This window comes from Neoarius graeffei, chromosome 5, assembly GCF_027579695.1.
Source record: "Neoarius graeffei isolate fNeoGra1 chromosome 5, fNeoGra1.pri, whole genome shotgun sequence".
Lineage (NCBI taxonomy): Eukaryota > Metazoa > Chordata > Actinopteri > Siluriformes > Ariidae > Neoarius > Neoarius graeffei.
Window position 1 is genome coordinate 43,682,988 of NC_083573.1, and position 18,509 is coordinate 43,701,496.

At 43.7% G+C, this 18,509-nt stretch overlaps 1 protein-coding gene across 1 annotated transcript in view; it reads right to left on the reverse strand.

Annotated features, from left to right (window-relative positions):
- The window catches only part of si:ch211-257p13.3 (kinesin-like protein KIFC3), a 92,619-nt gene that overhangs the window by 51,145 nt on the left and 22,965 nt on the right, over nt 1–18,509 (reverse strand). Inside the window, exons 3-5 of the mRNA XM_060921762.1 lie at nt 2,603–2,825; nt 2,166–2,337; nt 1,593–1,689 (exon numbers count right to left, since the gene is read on the reverse strand). Coding sequence (XP_060777745.1) covers nt 1,593–1,689; nt 2,166–2,264 — 196 coding nt within the window. The 5' untranslated portion in view covers nt 2,265–2,337; nt 2,603–2,825. The remainder of the gene's footprint in view (nt 1–1,592; nt 1,690–2,165; nt 2,338–2,602; nt 2,826–18,509) is intronic.

Consider the following 18,509-nt stretch of genomic DNA (forward strand, 5'->3'; position numbering starts at 1 on the left):
GTTTTTTTCAGGTTGCAAGGCAAACTTACGGCCAACGTGCGTCTTTCTCCACGAACAAAAAAAACGCAGCGATTTGGGAAACGCCAAAAATCGCACGGCCAAAAAATCGTATGTCTGGTTGTGACCTAGGCTATAGGTAGATGTCTTCAATGTCCTCCACAGAAAGAACCGCCAGGCACACGACACGATTATGTAAATATGATGAAATATATTTTTATGATAATCAGAACCAGGCTTGTATTACTCGAGTCCAGGACTTGGACTTGAGTCCGACTCGTGCCCTAATTTTAAGGACTCGTGACTTGACTTGAGCACTAATGACTCAGACTTGGACTCGTACATTAACTGCATTTGGACTCGTAAATTGGAGACGAGGACTCAGATTTTTTTCTTTACTTTTTGTAACATGCCATAATAATTTGGCATAAGATATTTATATCTACATTACTTTTTGTACTAATTTTGTGCAAGTGTGTCACACCTGCGCGCCTTGGCGTGTGCATCAGATAGACTCTCGGGCGCGCTCCGGACAGCGCACGCGCCAAGCGGACTCTCGCCTGCACTGTAAACAACTCGCACCTGCACAGGATTAAGGCGCAATCAGCGCGCCAGTATAAAAACTATGAAAACACACTTACTTTGCGAAGTATTGAGTTGCATTGCTGATACATTACCGAGCCTTATTTCCTTGACTGGTTTCCTGATTCCTGATTTCCTGTTTCTCGTCTTTGATTCTGCCGAGTCTACGATAGCCTGTTTGTGCCTTGCTCGACCAATTGCCTGGTTCACTGTTTTACAATTTTGCCGGCCGTTCTGGATTGTTTACCCTCTTCACTTGTATTAATAAACACACCTTCTGCACTTACAGCCGTCTCCCAACCATCTCTGACAGAATACTTCACACTCCCTGGTGAAGAGAATGCACATTCACCTGTTCATACATCATGTTCAGGAACAAACTAATGTTAATGGCGCTAAAAACAGCCACCGTCAAATGGTGCGGTTGGAGTCTTGGACTCAGACTCGATTCGGATCAATAGTGGACTCGACTCGAAATTTTTTTTAATGACTTGGACTTGACTCAGACTTGAACACTGGGGACTCGAGACTGGACTCGGACTCAAAGTTTAGTGACTCGACTACAACACTGATCAGAACATTATAACTCGAGGAGCTAAGACACCACTTTTTCTTTTTCGGTACCAATACTGAAACCCTGAGGATCAGCCAATATTAATACTCATCATATACACTAAACTTTTTTTTTAACGGAAGCACTTAAAATTCAGGGAAAAAAAAATACACAAACATGACTCACAAAAAACCACGACTTTCACCCACCCACAAAAAAAAATCACTTACATTGCAAATATAATAAAGTGTACAATGTCACTATAATAATCATTAAAAAGCAATCCCAACAAAATATTCAATCAAGTTTCTTTTTGTAAACATTTCCATTTAAAAATCTTTTGCAAATCTTTTCCATTTGAATCAAATTAATGATTTTTTCTCGGACATCTGATCCACCATTTTTTGCTGGTATTGACCCTGGGTATCGGCTCAGTGCCATCTTTAATTATAACACTTACTTGAATCACTGATTCTGTCACACTGCCTTTTTCCCAACCTGGAGGTGTGGCCACCTTTCCTCCTACTCCCTGTTTCCATGGAAACATGGCCAGGCTCCTACAGCGGAGGTGCATACGTGAGAAGAATGTGATGTAAGAATCAAACTCCATTGGTGTTAAGAGTAATATCTGCTTGTGAAATGTACATGTGACCATGTGTGTCCTAGTACCACTGCGAGGTTATTTTCAAACCATGTCACGTTAAATTTTTGGTCCTCCGGCCATAACTTAGCCCAGACGTCAGATTTCTATTTTAGAATGATTTAAAAGAAAAAAAAAATGCAGCTAGATCAGATCTGATCAGCTAAGCTCTGGTGCCGACTCATCAGTCATTTCAAGACAGAGATGAATTGATTAAGTGGAATTAGGTCGACTTCTTGCTTGGTTGGAATGAAAACCTGCAGTCGCAATGGTATTTTGTAGATAGGATTGGCACGATAGAAACATTACCAGTGATTTTCAGTGAAATTTCATGACGTTTGGACTAAGTAAGCGTATACTGAGTTTGCGTGCATGTTTTTTGTTTAGATATACCTCTGTCGGCTCTCCACATGCCCCTTCAAGTGCAGTCTCCTCGTCCTTCTTAAAAACGGTGTAGAAGATGTAGACCAGCAGAGAGTAGAAGGCATACATCTTCCCCGAGGTACACTTTACTCACTGTCAGCTGTGGAAAAGCTTCTTTAGAACATCTCCCACTCTGCTCGCGCTGCAACACACACAAAGACAAGCAATACCAGGCTAAACATATCTGCAGCCTATAGTAATCATATCCACATCGCCTGCAGGGAACAAAAAGAACAGCAGATCAATCCTATCTGCTGGAAAAGACAGAGATCGCCTCAGTGAGAAAGCTGATTAAGGGTTGGAGCTGAGCTTCTGCTCGCTCAGCATACAGAGGACATTTCATTGCTGCGCTTTGTCCTTGCAGTGGAATGACTTGTTTCGGTCCCTGAGGTTGCCTGTAGTCTTACCCGTTGATCAAGCAGCTCCAGCAGCAGCATTCTCCTCTCTCTACATTCTTCTGGCCCAGATTGCAGCTCTACATGGTGCTGATGAGCAGAGCTCTTCTATCTTTATGCTTCTTTCTACTCCTCCCCCTCCTTCTCCAGCACAGACACTGTGTCCCTCTCTACTTTCCCCCTCCCTCGCCGATACCAGCTGCAGAACGTGTACTCAGTGCTGTCATAGGGAGTTCTGCAGAGAGAGAGATTGCATGCAGTCAGGAACTCTGCTTTAAAGGGGAAATTTTTTATGATCAAAAATCTATTTCTCATTTTATTAAATATAGGAATGCATTTTTGATAGCTATTTTGTCACTGCTATAGCAAGTTATGAGTGTTTGAAATATGCTCTGTAATATAATCAGTCCATATGTCAAAGCAACGACCGTAAACGAGATTCGCCGAGACCTGTGCGAGACTTCATAGGACGGAAGTAAAACGTACAGCGGAAATCAAAGTCACCAACATCTGCCAATGTTGTCAAAAGACTTTTTTTTTTTTTTAATTTAGATGACACATATCAGACTAGACAAGTACATACACGTGCCAGGGTACAATATAGACATATCACAAGGCATATGTAGGCCACAGGTATAGGCAGGAGGACAAGAAATAATAATTATAATAAAAAATAAACAAATAAAAGTCACAAGTGAGCTATACAATAGTTCCATACAGTTCTCTGGGCTTTAGCATTATTGGAGCATCTTATTGTTTCAATGTAGTTATTCACATCGATCATGAAGGCCGGAAAATAAGGTTTTCCACCGCTAAACTTGCATTTGTGGATGTGGCACTTCTCATCTCATCATCTCTAGCCGCTTTATCCTGTTCTACAGGGTCGCAGGCAAGCTGGAGCCTATCCCAGCTGACTACGGGCGAAAGGCGGGGTACACCCTGGACAAGTCGCCAGGTCATCACAGGGCTGACACATAGACACAGACAACCATTCACACTCACATTCACACCTACGGTCAATTTAGAGTCACCAGTTAACCTAACCTGCATGTCTCTGGACTGTGGGGGAAACCAGAGCACCCGGAGGAAACCAACGCGGACACGGGGAGAACATGCAAACTCCGCACAGAAAGGCCCTCGCCGGCCACGGGGCTCGAACCCGGACCTTCTTGCTGTGAGGCGACTGAAGTTTCTGAAGTGAATTCCTTCCGTGTTTCACTCGACAGACAGCGTGCGGGATAGTGCGCAGAGCCACTGCTTAGCCATCTTGCTCCAACGTGCGCAGCTGGTATCCAAAGTGTTTTAGTAGACAGACGTTTGTTGCAAAGTCTCCCAAATAAAAACATATACAGAAACATATGTTGATGTTTCAATATTCTGTTATGTGTGCAGTGTTTCGCTGGACAAACAATGAGCGAGCTACAGTACAGCGCGCGTGCGGCTTAAGCAGATGTTGTGCTATAACGTGCGCAGCTGGTAATCAAAGTGTTTCAGCAGACAGACGTTAGTTGCAAAGTCTCCCAAATAAAAAGGCATATAAAGAAACATGTTAATGTTTCATGATCTCATCTCATCTCATTATCTGTAGCCGCTTTATCCTGTTCTACAGGGTCACAGGCAAGCTGGAGCCTATCCCAGCTGACTACGGGCGAAAGGCGGGGTACACCCTGGACAAGTCGCCAGGTCATCACAGGGCTGACACATAGACACAGACAACCATTCACACTCTCATTCACACCTACGGTATATTTAGAGTCACCAGTTAACCTAACCTGCATGTCTTTGGGGGAAACCGGAGCACCCGGAGGAAACCCACGCGGACACGGGGAGAACATGCAAACTCCACACAGAAAGGCCCTCGCCGGCCACGGGGCTCGAACCCGGACCTTCTTGCTGTGAGGCGACAGCGCTAACCACTACACCACCATGCCGCCCTGTTTCATGATAGGCCATTTAAAATTTACTTTGATCAGAATTCGTAAATCGAGCGGAAGTTGGGGCAAAGATTCTAGATTACTGTCTGGTTGGAACGAGCAGAGTAACTGGCTACCAATGCATGGCACACGCACTTACTGTAGAACGCACGCACTTTCTCAAACGTTCCGACACACCCGTGGGAAAATACAAAGAATCCAAAAAACACCAACAGAAAACCACAACGATTTGATAAGATAAGGAAGAGAGGACAACTGGAAAATAATAATGCAGGGAAAAATTACTGATATCTTTAAGAGAAAAGACCACAGCAATGATGCAACATTGTATAGAAACAAACTGACAACAATAAATGCAGCAAACCTCCTCTTCATCAACACAGTGGGACCACCATGCAAACAGTGGGATCCCCTTCCTTATGGGTTGTTTTACAATCAGGGTACGCAAGCTAAAAATCACATTTAACACTTATTATCTTCAATATCAAAAGGCTTGACTAAATAAACTTGGTTGTTTATTGTAGCCCTGTGATGGTTCTATTTACCATGCAAAAAAAAATTGGTGATAACGTTATTTTTGGTGAATGTATGGCAATATATGTCATATTTAGCAAAATTACTCGTGTCATTTAGAAAAAGTGCTTTTTTGACCACAGGTAGCTCCGAAAGGGATGCACTTGCATCATTCTTTATACCATAAAACACATATTTGGTTCCATATCATTGGAAACATAGTTAAGTTTTAATGCTTAATGCCAGTAAGTTTTCAGACTATTTTGATCAAATTAGTATGTAACTGTATCAAAAAAAAGTCCTCTCCGAGACAGCTAATTTTTCAATATAAAATAACATATCTAAAATGATTATTTTCATCCTAAAAAGTGGTCAAGATATTGGGACATAAATATTAGAGACAGGGCGGCACGGTGGTGTAGTGGTTAGCGCTGTCGCCTCACAGCAAGAAGGTCCGGGTTCGAGCCCCGTGGCCGGCGAGGGCCTTTCTGTGCGGAGTTTGCATGTTCTCCCCGTGTCCGCGTGGGTTTCCTCCGGGTGCTCCGGTTTCCCCCACAGTCCAAAGACATGCAGGTTAGGTTAACTGGTGACTCTAAATTGACCGTAGGTGTGAATGTGAGTGTGAATGGTTGTTTGTGTCTATGTGTCAGCCCTGTGATGACCTGGCGACTTGTCCAGGGTGTACCCCGCCTTTCGCCCGTAGTCAGCTGGGATAGGCTCCAGCTTGCCTGCGACCCTGTAGAAGGATAAAGCGGCTACAGATAATGAGATGAGATGAGATATTAGAGACAACTAACACAAAGCTTACAGCCTTATATTTAAAAGCACTATGGAAGTAGTGGATTCTGAATTGTCAAAAAAAAAGTCCTCTCTGAGAATCACTTCATTTGTTTCTCCCAGCCCTGCTTAAAGCTACACTTAATCTTCTTTATCTTATAGCAGATTACACAAAACTACCATACACACACGTCAAAAAATGACCTGAAATCTGTTCTTTAACTTGTCCTTCACTTAAAAACTGGTACAAGAACCAGTTTGAATCAATTTGAATTTTGGACCCCTGTGACACAAACTTTGTACCCTGATTGTAAAACAACCTTAATGTAAAGACTTGGCTGGGTAAAGGAAGGAGAGCTGCTCACTCAGCAAAAGGCATGGCTCGCTGTCAAACACATGAGGACAGCTACTTCAAGCCTCTTTGGAATTTATTTTAAGTGTTTTACCTAACAACTTTCACTTTTCTGTTCTGTGTCCAATATCCAAAATGAAAAGTTAGTTTTCAAGTGTTCAGCTAAAAAAAAAAAATGTAATTAAAACGATTGTGTTGTTGAAATGATGTGTTTGCAATTTATTTATAATCAAAAACTGATACAGGTGGATGATAGTGTGATAAAGTACTATACTAGTACTACTGAGTGATAAGAAGTCCTAGTGAATGCTTGATAAGTAGACAATAATAAATAATGTATTATGGCAAGAAATAAAAGTTACTTCCACCCCTGGGCACTATGTGGTGCGGACGCCATATTGTAGTGCTGTCCGAAACCTTAGTGAGGATTATGTGGGAAATGCGCTCAGTATAATATGCATTTATCACAAAAATACACGCATGTGTTTATTATTTTGAAAACCCACTAGCCGACTGATCTGGCACGTTTTAGTTGTGCGACAGTGATGATGTAAATACCAGCACGACGGACTCATCCTTTTTTTTTTTTTTATTAAATTCAAACATAAACAGAATTATTTTATATTACAACATAAAATCACACCTCCTCTGAAAATATAATCTGAAAAGAAAACTTATCAAATACACACACACACACACACACATATATATATATATATATATATATATATATATATATATATATACACACAAAATATATGTAAAATGGAAAAAAACAAAAAAAGGGGTTTATGAAAGGTTGACTTCTATGAATGTGTACAGTCTATTTGCATGGGGATTGTTTATATATTTCAGAAATTTTTGTAACAAGGACAGTTCATTCTTAAGAGCAGGCCATGAAGGGGGGGATTTGGCATATCGATACTTGTGCATGTAATATTTTATAAAAATAATGAGATTGTTCACCAAAAACTCAGTTTTCTTATCTTTAAGGATTACTCCCATTTGAATATTTTGAAAGGACCAGGAGTCAATATTTCTGGAGCGGGACGATATTAAATCATGGAGAGATTTCCACAAACGTTGGACAATTTCACATTTGTAAAACAGGTGCTCTGTCATTTACATATCTGTTTTACAAATATAACAGTTTTCTACATCAAATTTAAATCTTCTTTTTATAAATTCATTTGAGGGATAAATGTTATTTATAGTTTTAAAATGAACTTCTTTACATTTTGGGGAAATTGGGAATTTTAAGTATCTTGTTCGAATAGATAATATATCAGAATTGTTATAATCTTTCAGAATGAGTGAGCTTTTTGTTATACTTGGATATAAAGTGTTTACTAAGTACTGCCTTAAAAATTTGTTACATTTTTTGTTTACTAAATCCAGATCATCTATCTTTACTTTGTGTAAATTTGGAGTTGGTATGTTCCAAATATTATTATTAATCAAATGGATAAAGGCTCTTGGGATATTCTGTGTGCCTTTCCTATAGGTCTCACTGGAGCAACTCATACTATATTTAGATTCAAGATTTTTTTTGTCATATACACAATAACAGACACAGCGGTTTATTATTGGGTAATGAAATTCTTATTTTGCAACTGCCCGACCAAACTACGCTTACCAAAATAAAAAGAAATATATATATAAAATATCTCATCTCATCTCATTATCTCTAGCTGCTTTATCCTGTTCTGAAATATAAAATATAAAGTGAATATGGAATGCAAAATATAAAGGTAGAGTGAAAAATGAAGATAACATTTAAAAAAAAAAAGGAGAGGCAAACAAACAATGTGCAAACATGGAGGTAGATGTACTGTGCAATGTCTTGTGCAAAATTGCTAATATAATCCGTGGCTCAAAGCCTGATGGAAATATAGAGGTAGACGGTGATTATAATCCGTGGTTCAAAAGCCTGATGGCCTGGGGGTAAAAACTGTTTGTCAGTCTAGTAGTCCTTGCTTTCACACTCCTGTAGCGTCTGCCAGATGGTAGGAGCGTGAACAGTCTGTGTTGTGGGTGTGTTTGGTCCCTGATGATGCTCTGTGCCCTTTTTGTGACCCGGGTGTTGTAAATATTATTTAGCATTAAAGTAATTTAGCTCAAGTATGTTTCCATTTCCATCCAAAATATGCATAACAGACCAAATTTGTTTTGTCATCCAGTGTTCCATAAACGTAGACCTCCTCTGACTCAATATCACCCTATTATTCCACAATGGCACATTATGGGGGCTGAAATTATGTTTGAACATCATTTTCCAATATAACAGAGCCTGTTGATGAAATTGAGAAAGTTTTATGGGCAGTTTGGATATTTCAAAATCACATAATAGAAACTCAATACCTCCAACTTTGTTGAAATCGACGGACTAGTCCTTATCCTGTCATCTTTCCAACTCTTCTCAGTTGGTTCGAAGTCGTATGGAATAATCTCCATGTCACGTACGCGAGGGAGGCGGATGTATGTGCAGAAGTATACAGTTTAATAAAGTGCAGAATATATACACACAGGCAAACAATCCAAAACGGCAGGCTAGATCACAAACGAGAATACAGGCAAAAGGAGGCGCAAACAGGACATCAAAGGCTAAGAATGAGAAACAGGAAATCAAGAGAACGGGTAGAAAGGCTCGGTAATGCGTATTGTAATAATTTTGCGATGCAAACACACAGTTCCTTAAGGGTTGTTTTACAATCAGGGTACAAAGTTTGTGTCACAGGGGTCCAAAATTCAAATTGATTCAAACTGGTTCTTGTACCAGTTTTTAAGTGAAGGACAAGTTAAAGAACAGATTTCAGGTCATTTTTTGACGTGTGTGTATGGTAGTTTTGTGTAATCTGCTATAAGATAAAGAAGATTAAGTGTAGCTTTAAGCAGGGCTGGGAGAAACAAATGAAGTGATTCTCGGAGAGGACTTTTTTTTTTGGACAATTCAGAATCCACTACTTCCATAGTGCTTTTAAATATAAGGCTGTAAGCTTTGTGTTAGTTGTCTCGAATATTTATGTCCCAATATCTTGACCACATTTTAGGATGAAAATAATCATTTTAGATATGTTATTTTATATTGAAAAATTAGCTGTCTCGGAGAGGACTTTTTTTTGACACAATTACATACTAATTTGATCAAAATAGTCTGAAAACTTACTGGCATTCAACATTAAAACTTAACTATGTTTCCAATGATATGGAACCAAATATGTGTTTTATGGTATAAAGAATGATGTAAGTGCATCCCTTTTGGAGCTACCTGTGGTCAAAAACGCACTTTTTCTAAATGACATGAGTAATTTTGCTAAATATGACATATATTGCCATACATTCACCAAAAATAACATTATCACCAATTTTTTTTTGCATGGTAAATAGAGCCATCACAGGGCTACAATAAACAACCAAGTTTATTTAGTCAAGCCTTTTGATATTGAAGATAATAAGTGTTAAATGTGATTTTTAGCTTGCATACCCTGATTGTAAAACAACCCTTAATTGAGCTCAGGTGCGCCTTGTTCACGGCGCGCGTGCTGGAGTCCACTCTTACCATGCGCCACAGCGTGCAGGATTGACACTCCATCACTGATGAAGCTATGGTGTGTTCACCAAAAACCCCTATGGAGAAAAATCTGAGGACCGTGACGTCGCCCGGGATGACGCAGCCGGGGCCCCACCCTGGAGCCAGGCCCGGGGTTGGGGCTCGTATGCGAGCGCTTGGTGGCCGGGCCTTTGCCCATGGGGCCCAGCCGGGCTCAGCCCGAAGAAGTGACGTGGGCCCGACCTCCTGTGGGTTCACCGCCCACAGAGGTAGCAGTAGGGGACTGGTGCAATGTGGATTGGGTGGCAGTCGAAGGCAGGGGCCTCGACGACCTGATCCCCAGACAGCGGCTGGCTGTTGGGACATGGAATGTCACTTCGCTGGGGGGGAAAGAGCCTGAGCTTGTGCAGGAGGTTGAGAGGTACCGGCTAGAGATAGTCGGGCTCACCTCCACGCACAGCTTGGGCTCTGGAACCCAGCTCCTCGAGAGGGGCTGGACTCTCCACTTCTCTGGAGTCGCCCGTGGTGAGCGGCGGCGGGCTGGTGTGGGCTTGCTTATAGCTCCCCAGCTCAGCCGCCATGTGTCGGAGTTTACCCCAGTGAACGAGAGGGTCGCCTCTCTGCGCCTTCGGATTGGGGAGAGGGCTCTTGCTGTTGTTTGTGCCTACGGCCCAAATAGCAGTATGGAGTATCCGGCCTTCTTGGAGTCCCTGGGAGAGGTACTGAGGAGTGCTCAGACTGGGGACTCCATTGTGCCACTGGGGGACTTCAATGCTCACGTGGGCAATGACAGTGACATCTGGAGGGGCGTGGTTGGGAGGAACGGCCTCCCTGATCTGAACCCGAGTGGTGTTTTGTTATTGGACTTCTGTGCTAGTCACGGTTTGTCCATAACGAACACCATGTTCGAGCATAGGGGTGTCCATAAGTGCACGTGGCACCAGGACACCTTAGGTCGGAGGTCGATGATAGACTTTGTAGTCGTTTCATCTGATCTCCGGCCCTATGTCTTGGACACTCGGGTGAAGAGAGGGGCTGAGCTGTCAACTGATCACCACCTGGTGGTGAGTTGGATCCGCTGGCGGAGGAGGAAGCTGGACAGACCTGGCAGGCCCAAACGTATGGTGAGGGTCTGCTGGGAACATCTGGCTGAGCACTCTGTTGGGGAGGTCTTTAACTCCCACCTCCGGGAGAGCTTTTCCCAGCTTCCGAGGGAGGCGGGGGACATTGAGTCTGAGTGGACCATGTTCTCTACCTCCATTGTGGATGCATCTGTTCGGAGCTGTGGCCGCAAGGTCTCTGGTGCCTGTCGTGGCGGCAATCCCCGAACCCGGTGGTGGACACCGGAAGTAAGGGATGCCGTCAAGCTGAAGAAGGAGTCCTATCGGGCCATGTTATCCTCCAGGACTCCTGAGGCAGCTGACGGGTATCGGCAGGCCAGGCGTGCTGCAGCTCGGGCAGTTGCGGAGGCAAAAACTCGGAACTGGGAGGAGTTCGGGGAGGCCATGGAGAAGGACTATTGGTCGGCCTCGAAGAAATTCTGGCAAACCGTCCGGCGCCTCAGGAGGGGGAAGCAGTACTCTGCCAACACTGTTTACAGTGCGGGTGGGGAGCTGTTGACCTCGACTGGGGACATTGTCGGGCGGTGGAAGGAATACTTTGAGGATCTCCTCAATCCCACCGTCATGTCTTCCACTGAGGAGACTGAGGCTGATGACTCAGAGGTGGACTCGTCCATTACCCAAGCCGAAGTCACTGAGGTGGTCTGCAAGCTCCTCGGTGGCAAGGCACCGGGGGTGGATGAGATCCGCCCTGAGTATCTCAAGTCTCTGGCTGTTGTGGGGCTGTCTTGGTTGACACGCCTCTGCAACATCGCGTGGCGGTCAGGGACAGTGCCTCTGGAGTGGCAGACTGGGGTGGTGGTCCCTCTTTTTAAGAAAGGGGATCAGAGAGTGTGCTCCAATTATAGGGGAATCACACTTCTCAGCCTCCCAGGGAAGGTTTACTCCAGGGTACTGGAGAGGAGAATTCGACCAATAGTCGAACCTCGGATCCAGGAGGAACAATGTGGTTTTCGTCCTGGTCGCGGAACACTGGACCAGCTCTATACCCTTCATAGGGTGCTCGAGGGTTCATGGGAGTTTGCCCAACCAGTCCACATGTGCTTTGTGGATCTGGAGAAGGCATTCGACCGTGTCCCCCGTAGTATTCTGTGGGGGGTGCTTCGGGAGTATGGGGTTCGGGGCTCTTTGCTAAGGGCTGTCCGGTCCCTGTACGAACGGAGCAGGAGTCTGGTTCGCATTGCCGGCAGTAAGTCAGACCTGTTCCCAGTGCATGTTGGACTCCGGCAGGGCTGCCCTTTGTCACCGGTTCTGTTCATAATTTTTATGGACAGAATTTCTAGGTGCAGCCAGGGGCCAGAAGGAATCCTGTTTGGGAACCACAGGATTTCATCTCTGCTTTTTGCGGATGATGTTGTCCTGTTGGCTTCTTCAAACCAGGACCTTCAGCATGCACTGGGGCGGTTTGCAGTCGAGTGTGAAGCGGCTGGGATGAGAATCAGCACCTCCAAGTCCGAGGCCATGGTTCTCGACCGGAAAAGGGTGGCTTGCCCTCTCCAAGTTGGTGGAGAAGTTCTGCCTCAAGTGGAGGAGTTTAAGTATCTCGGGATCTTGTTCACGAGTGAGGGAAGGATGGAGTGTGAGATCGACAGGCGGATCGGTGCAGCCTCCGCAGTGATGCGGTCGCTTTACCGGTCCGTCGTGGTGAAGAAGGAGCTGAGCCAAAAGGCGAAGCTCTCAATTTACCGGTCGATCTACGTTCCGACTCTCACCTATGGTCATGAGCTTTGGGTAATGACCGAAAGGACAAGATCGTGGATACAAGCGGCCGAAATGAGTTTCCTTCGCAGGGTGGCTGGGCGCTCCCTTAGAGATAGGGTGAGAAGCAGAGTCACTCGGGAGGAGCTCGGAGTAGAGCCGCTGCTGCTCCACATCGAGAGGAATCAGCTGAGGTGGCTCGGGCATCTTTTTCGGATGCCTCCTGGACGCCTCCCTGGGGAGGTGTTCCAGGCATGTCCCCCCGGGAGGAGGCCCCGGGGAAGACCCAGGACACGCTGGAGGGACTATGTCTCTCGGCTGGCCTGGGAACGCCTCGGTGTTCTTCCCGAGGAGCTGGCCGAGGTGTCTGGGGAAAGGGAAGTTTGGGCTTCCCTGCTTAGGCTGCTGCCTCCGCGACCCGGTCCCGGATAAAGCGGAAGAAGACGAGACGAGACGAGACACTGATGAAGCTGCAAATCTTGAAATGAATCTAAATTGGAATGATATGGCGATCTGGCCGCTGTGGAAACAGTTTTCAAAATGGCGGCGCTGACACTTTCCGTTTGAAGTCTCACACAAGTCTCGTGAAGATCACACGGATAAGCGACGCCTGCCGTGGACCAAACGAACTACATTCAGCATGACTAAAAGCCAAAAAAGGCTGATAAGTATACACTATATTGCCAAAAGTATTTGCTCACCCATCCAAATTATCGGAATCGGGTGTTCCAATCACTTCCATGGCCACAGGTGTATAAAATCAAGCACCTAGGCATGCAGACTGTTTTTACAGTTTGGAGCTGGCCCCTTCCTCTTCCAACATGACTGTGCACCAGTGCACAAAGCAAGGTCCATAAAGACATGGATGACAGAGTCTGGTGTGGATGAACTTGACTGGCCTGCACAGAGTCCTGACCTCGACCCAATAGAACACCTTTGGGATGAATTAGAGCGGAGACTGAGAGCCAGGCCTTCTCGTCCAACATCAGCGTGTGACCTCACAAATGCGCTTCTGGAAGAATGGTCAAAAATTCCCATAAACACACTCCTAAACCTTGTGGACAGGCTTCCCAGAAGAGTTGAAGCTGTTCTAGCTGCAAAGGGTGGACCGATGTCATATTGAACCCTATGGATTAGGAATGGGATGTCACTTAAGCTCATATGTGAGTCAAGGCAGGTGAGCGAATACTTTTGGCAATATAGTGTAATATGCCAGTATGACAGCATTTTTAAGGATTTTCCACTAGGAGACCAACTGGTCAGGGCAATACAATCACAGGCCCCAGAGTCCATGCGGCTGCTAGCCTGGGCCTGCCCATCCTAAGTGTGATGCAACACGGGGGCCTGTTGCGAATTTAGTCTGGCAAGGCAAGCTATCTCCAGCTCTTCCAAGCTCCCGAAAAATCGGGAGCCAATCAACTTTGAGCATCTCCAACGTCCCTGGGTAGAGGCGTGTTCAAGGCAGTGACGTAGTAGAACTGCGACCGGAAGCCATAGATTGTTTACAGAATCTATGCCGGAAGTGCTTCATTCACTAGAAACATTACGAACATGGAGCAGCGGCAAGCCTTTGACACAGCGGTAGATGCTGTATTGAAAGCATTCAAAGGGAAGTTCTCATTGAAAACGTTGCAAAGAGCAGCCCTGGAGGTATTTATCTTCTTCCTGTTACTCAAGCAGTTTCCGTCGCATCACATACGTCAGAGGAAAGAGTGATGTGATTGGTTTAAGCTTCGTCACAGCCTTTTCTGGCTTTGACCAGTAGCAAACTGAGGCATTTCAGGGAGGCGGGTCAACCACGCGCTTTGGGAAACGGTTGGGCTTAATATCTTTGCCAGACCAAATGCTCGCAGAGCTTTGAAGTTGCGTTAGCCAGACTATGCGGCTGCACCACTGCAGCATATTCTGTGATGCAAATTGCCGCATTACGAATCCTCGTTTCAGCCAGCATAATATCAACATAGTTAATGCAGTGCCAAGTTACCATAACTTCATCATAAGTATGGTAAAATACTAAAATTACACTATGAGTTTAAGTTATTGTTTTATCAACTTTCATAATATTATGTATTTTAAGAAAGTGAAAAATAAGAAATAAGAAAATCTTCAATTTTATTGCTCAATGTGAAACACAGTATCAAATAACTGTATATTTAGTCTATAATTTGGAAATTGGAACAGTCTTGACAACCCAACTTCAATATTTCTTAAACATTCCAATCCAAAGAAAACAGTCTTATGAATTTGGACCAGCAATTCATGCATCTCCCATAATCCCATTTCAGTTTTACCTTTCAGCATCAATCTAACATAACTTGGTTTAAAATTTGGTCTCCCAGTGAAGCTGGTTTGGCATTGACTAGGAGACCAAATCTGGCCACTGGGAGACCATTTGGTCCCCCGGTAACTATGTTAAAAAATGCTCTGCAATATGAGTCACGATATAAGGTTAATAAAACCGAAAACGTAATTGAATAACACGTTAATTAAAAAATAAAGCAAGTTTAAAAATGGCTTCAGTTCTCCTTTAATACAGTGGAAGGATATTCAACAGGAATGTTGTTCCTGGATGATACATTTAACGCAGCCATTGTTCCATAAATAAGGAATAAAACACAATGAGGCATACCGTTTTAAAAAAAATAATCAACGCTGGATTGGAGTGATGCGATCCGACACAAAGCGAGGATGATTGTTTACAGTAATGGCACGTCCCGAAGTGTTTTAAGAAACTTTTATTTGTCACATGCACACTTCAAGCACAGTGAAATTCATCCTCTGCATTTAACCCATCTGAAGCACTGAACACACGCACACACTCAGAGCAGTGGGCAGCCACACTACAGCGCCCAGGGAGCAGTCAGGGGTTCGGTACCTTGCTCAAGGGCACTTCAGCCCAAGGCCGCCCCACATTAATCTAACTGCATGTCTTTGGACTGTGGGGGAAACCGGAGCACCCAGAGGAAACCCACGCAGACACGGGGAGAACATGCAAACTCCACACAGAAAGGCCCTCGCCGGCCACGGGGCTCGAACCGGGAACCTTCTTGCTGTGAGGTGACCGTGCTAACCACTACACCACCATGCCGCCCACCCTTTTATTCCTTTTGTACCACAGCAAATTTTCAACAGTTACAATTATTAATTTATTAAACAATGACATACTTTTAGCCACTTACACTCACCGGCCACTTTAATAGGAAATTGTTCTTGATGCTAAGATTCCTGTTCTCGGCTGGCAGGAGTGGAACTCAGTGTGGTCGTCTGCTGTTGCATGCTGAGATGCTTTTCTACTCACCATGGTTGTAAAGAGTTGCTGTGAGTTACTATATCCTTCCTGGCAGCTCGAACCAATCTGGCCATTTTCCTCTGACCTCTCTCATCAGCAAGACGTTTCCACCCACAGAACTGTTGCTCACTTGATGTTTTTTTGTTTTTCGCACCATTCTGTGTAAAGTCTACTGTAGAGACTGTTGTGTGTGAAAACCCCAGGAGATCAGCAGTTTCTGAAATACTCACCAGTCCATCTGGCTTAAACCAACACCCATGCCACAGTGAAAGTCACACTTTGAGATCACAATTGTTCCCGTTCTGATGTTTGAAGTGAACATTAACTGAAGTTTTATATCTGTATGATTTTATGCATTGTGCTGCTGTCAAGGGATCGGCTGTTTAGAGAACTGCACAAAACAGCAGATGTATGGGTGTTCCTAATAAAAGTAGCTGGTGAGCGTACAGTTGCATTTATTGTTCTGGACAGTCCATGAGACAAGTTAGTTCATGTTATTACTTTTGTTATGGCAGTTATAAACAACTGTTACCTCACCAGCCCCCCCCCCCATCTCTACTGAAGTTAAGTCACAGCTTATTATGCTTCAGAGAAACCTGAAAGTGCAAACACATCAGTCGTCAAGATTGTTTCTTGGAGGAGGAGGAGTTACTGCTTTATCTCTGACTGATACTAAGTACTGACACCGGAGACTCCTTCTATAAATGTTAATTAAATGTGTCCTTACAAAAAAAATCACAATATATAATATATAATGTGTATATGTTATTTACCAGCTGGGAGGTCCGTATGGTGAAATACCGTGACCGAGGTCTTGAAAGTACTGACTGAGGCCCTCTGGGCCGAGGTCAGTATTCAAGGCTGAGGTCACGGTATTTCAGCATATGGACCGACCTTAAGCTGGTAAATAATATATATATTTTTTTGTTTATCAAATTCTAACAGAAAACGAGAGCGCCTGAAAGGGAAAACCGAGCCGAGGCGCCATTTTGAATCCTCATTCATAATGCAAATGGCTTCCTCCTCGGTATACAAGTGCACTTCCATGGCAGGAAAACAACTACATTTTGCTGCCTATGTAGTCCCCTATTTATACAAATAGGAGTCATTCAGGATTCAGCCATGGTTTTGCTCAGTGTTAGCAAGTTAGAGGTTTTTAGCTTTCTCCTGAAATGCTTTATTTTATTTCTTCTTCCTCAGGGTAGTAAAACTTGCTTTCGCTGTGAACACTGTCATTATCGCTATCCATGCTGTAAAATTAATGCTATTCTCCTGAGAAATGCTGGCAACAATTTATAAGATTTTTGATAATCTTATAAATAAATCTTATTTTTTAAAAAATGTTTAAAAATGCTACTATGTTTGTTGTTGTGAACGAGCGAGTTGCCAGAGGTCCGTAACCGGGGTCCGTAACTGGGGTCCGTACCATAGGATACGGACCTGCTCGCCAGCCAATCAGAGCGCAGGATTTGATGGAAACCGGACTGCGAACAAAATAATAACAAATAATATTCATTTATTAAATAACACTTGTGTGTTATTATTCGGTTTTGTAGCTCATCCGCCAAACAAGTCATGATAAAGGAGTTGTTACTACAGAAACACAAAGATTACACTCATACAAACCTGTGATTTTATTTACAGCCGAAACAACTGCCTGGACCTTCTGACCAATCAGAATCAAGCATTCAGCAACGCTGTGGTAAGAAGTTCTCTTTTAACATTAGTGTTCTTTCTTGCAGAAGCACGTCATGGTATCTTTGAGATGAACGCCTGCACTGAAGGGTAACTTTCTACTACAATGATCTTGTTGATCACAAAAACAAATGTCTTTGTTCCTTGTTCACAACGATGCACAGTGATTTTAACCAGATGAGACTGGTGTCGAGCTCTGTGTGGTGACATTACCCCGTCCCTCATTAGTGCCTGAGGTGGCCCTCTTCTATGTTCTCTCAAGACCACCTAAGGCCATCCTTAAAAAAAATCTGTTTCCTGTCCACCGGGTGAGCAAAAACATTTTCAGTCGGGAGGGAGGGATTTTTTTTTTTAATGGATGGGTAAGAAATCGCAATGCTGTGTTTGCTTTTTCTTTCAGTACTTTATTATAAAAGCAGACACATTTAATAATATGACAGTTTAATCAACTGAAACTTGTACAAAAACTGTAAGTTAGCATTTTAAATGCTGACTGCAACATTTGCAAAACTTTTACAAAGGTACTTAAAATGTCCGACACACTGACTTTTTGTAGTTCTAAATCGAGCGTTAGGCCTAGTTCGGATGAAATTACACTATTAAAATGATCACTGAATGATTTGTTTTTCTGAATCTTTACTATTTTGTTGTTCGCTAGAATACCATTTTGCGATTTCACACTTAAGCAAATGTTTGAAAACTCCGGATCTCCTTCCTTCATGGTGGCTGCCATTTTTTTTGTGCCGCACGGCGCATCCGCAGAGCTGATTCGACAGGGCTTTCCACAAGCGCCGGCTGCCGGCCATACAGCCGACTACACAATTAAATCCAGCCGGCTACTTTAATGACTATTATTTTTGTAGCCCACAGGCTCTAAGTGTTAATTTTCGATTTTAATAAAATTAAATGTTTATCTAACGGACTGACAATAATGTCAAACTGAACTGCACTCATTTAAGTTGTGATTCGCTCTGTTTGTACCGATAATAA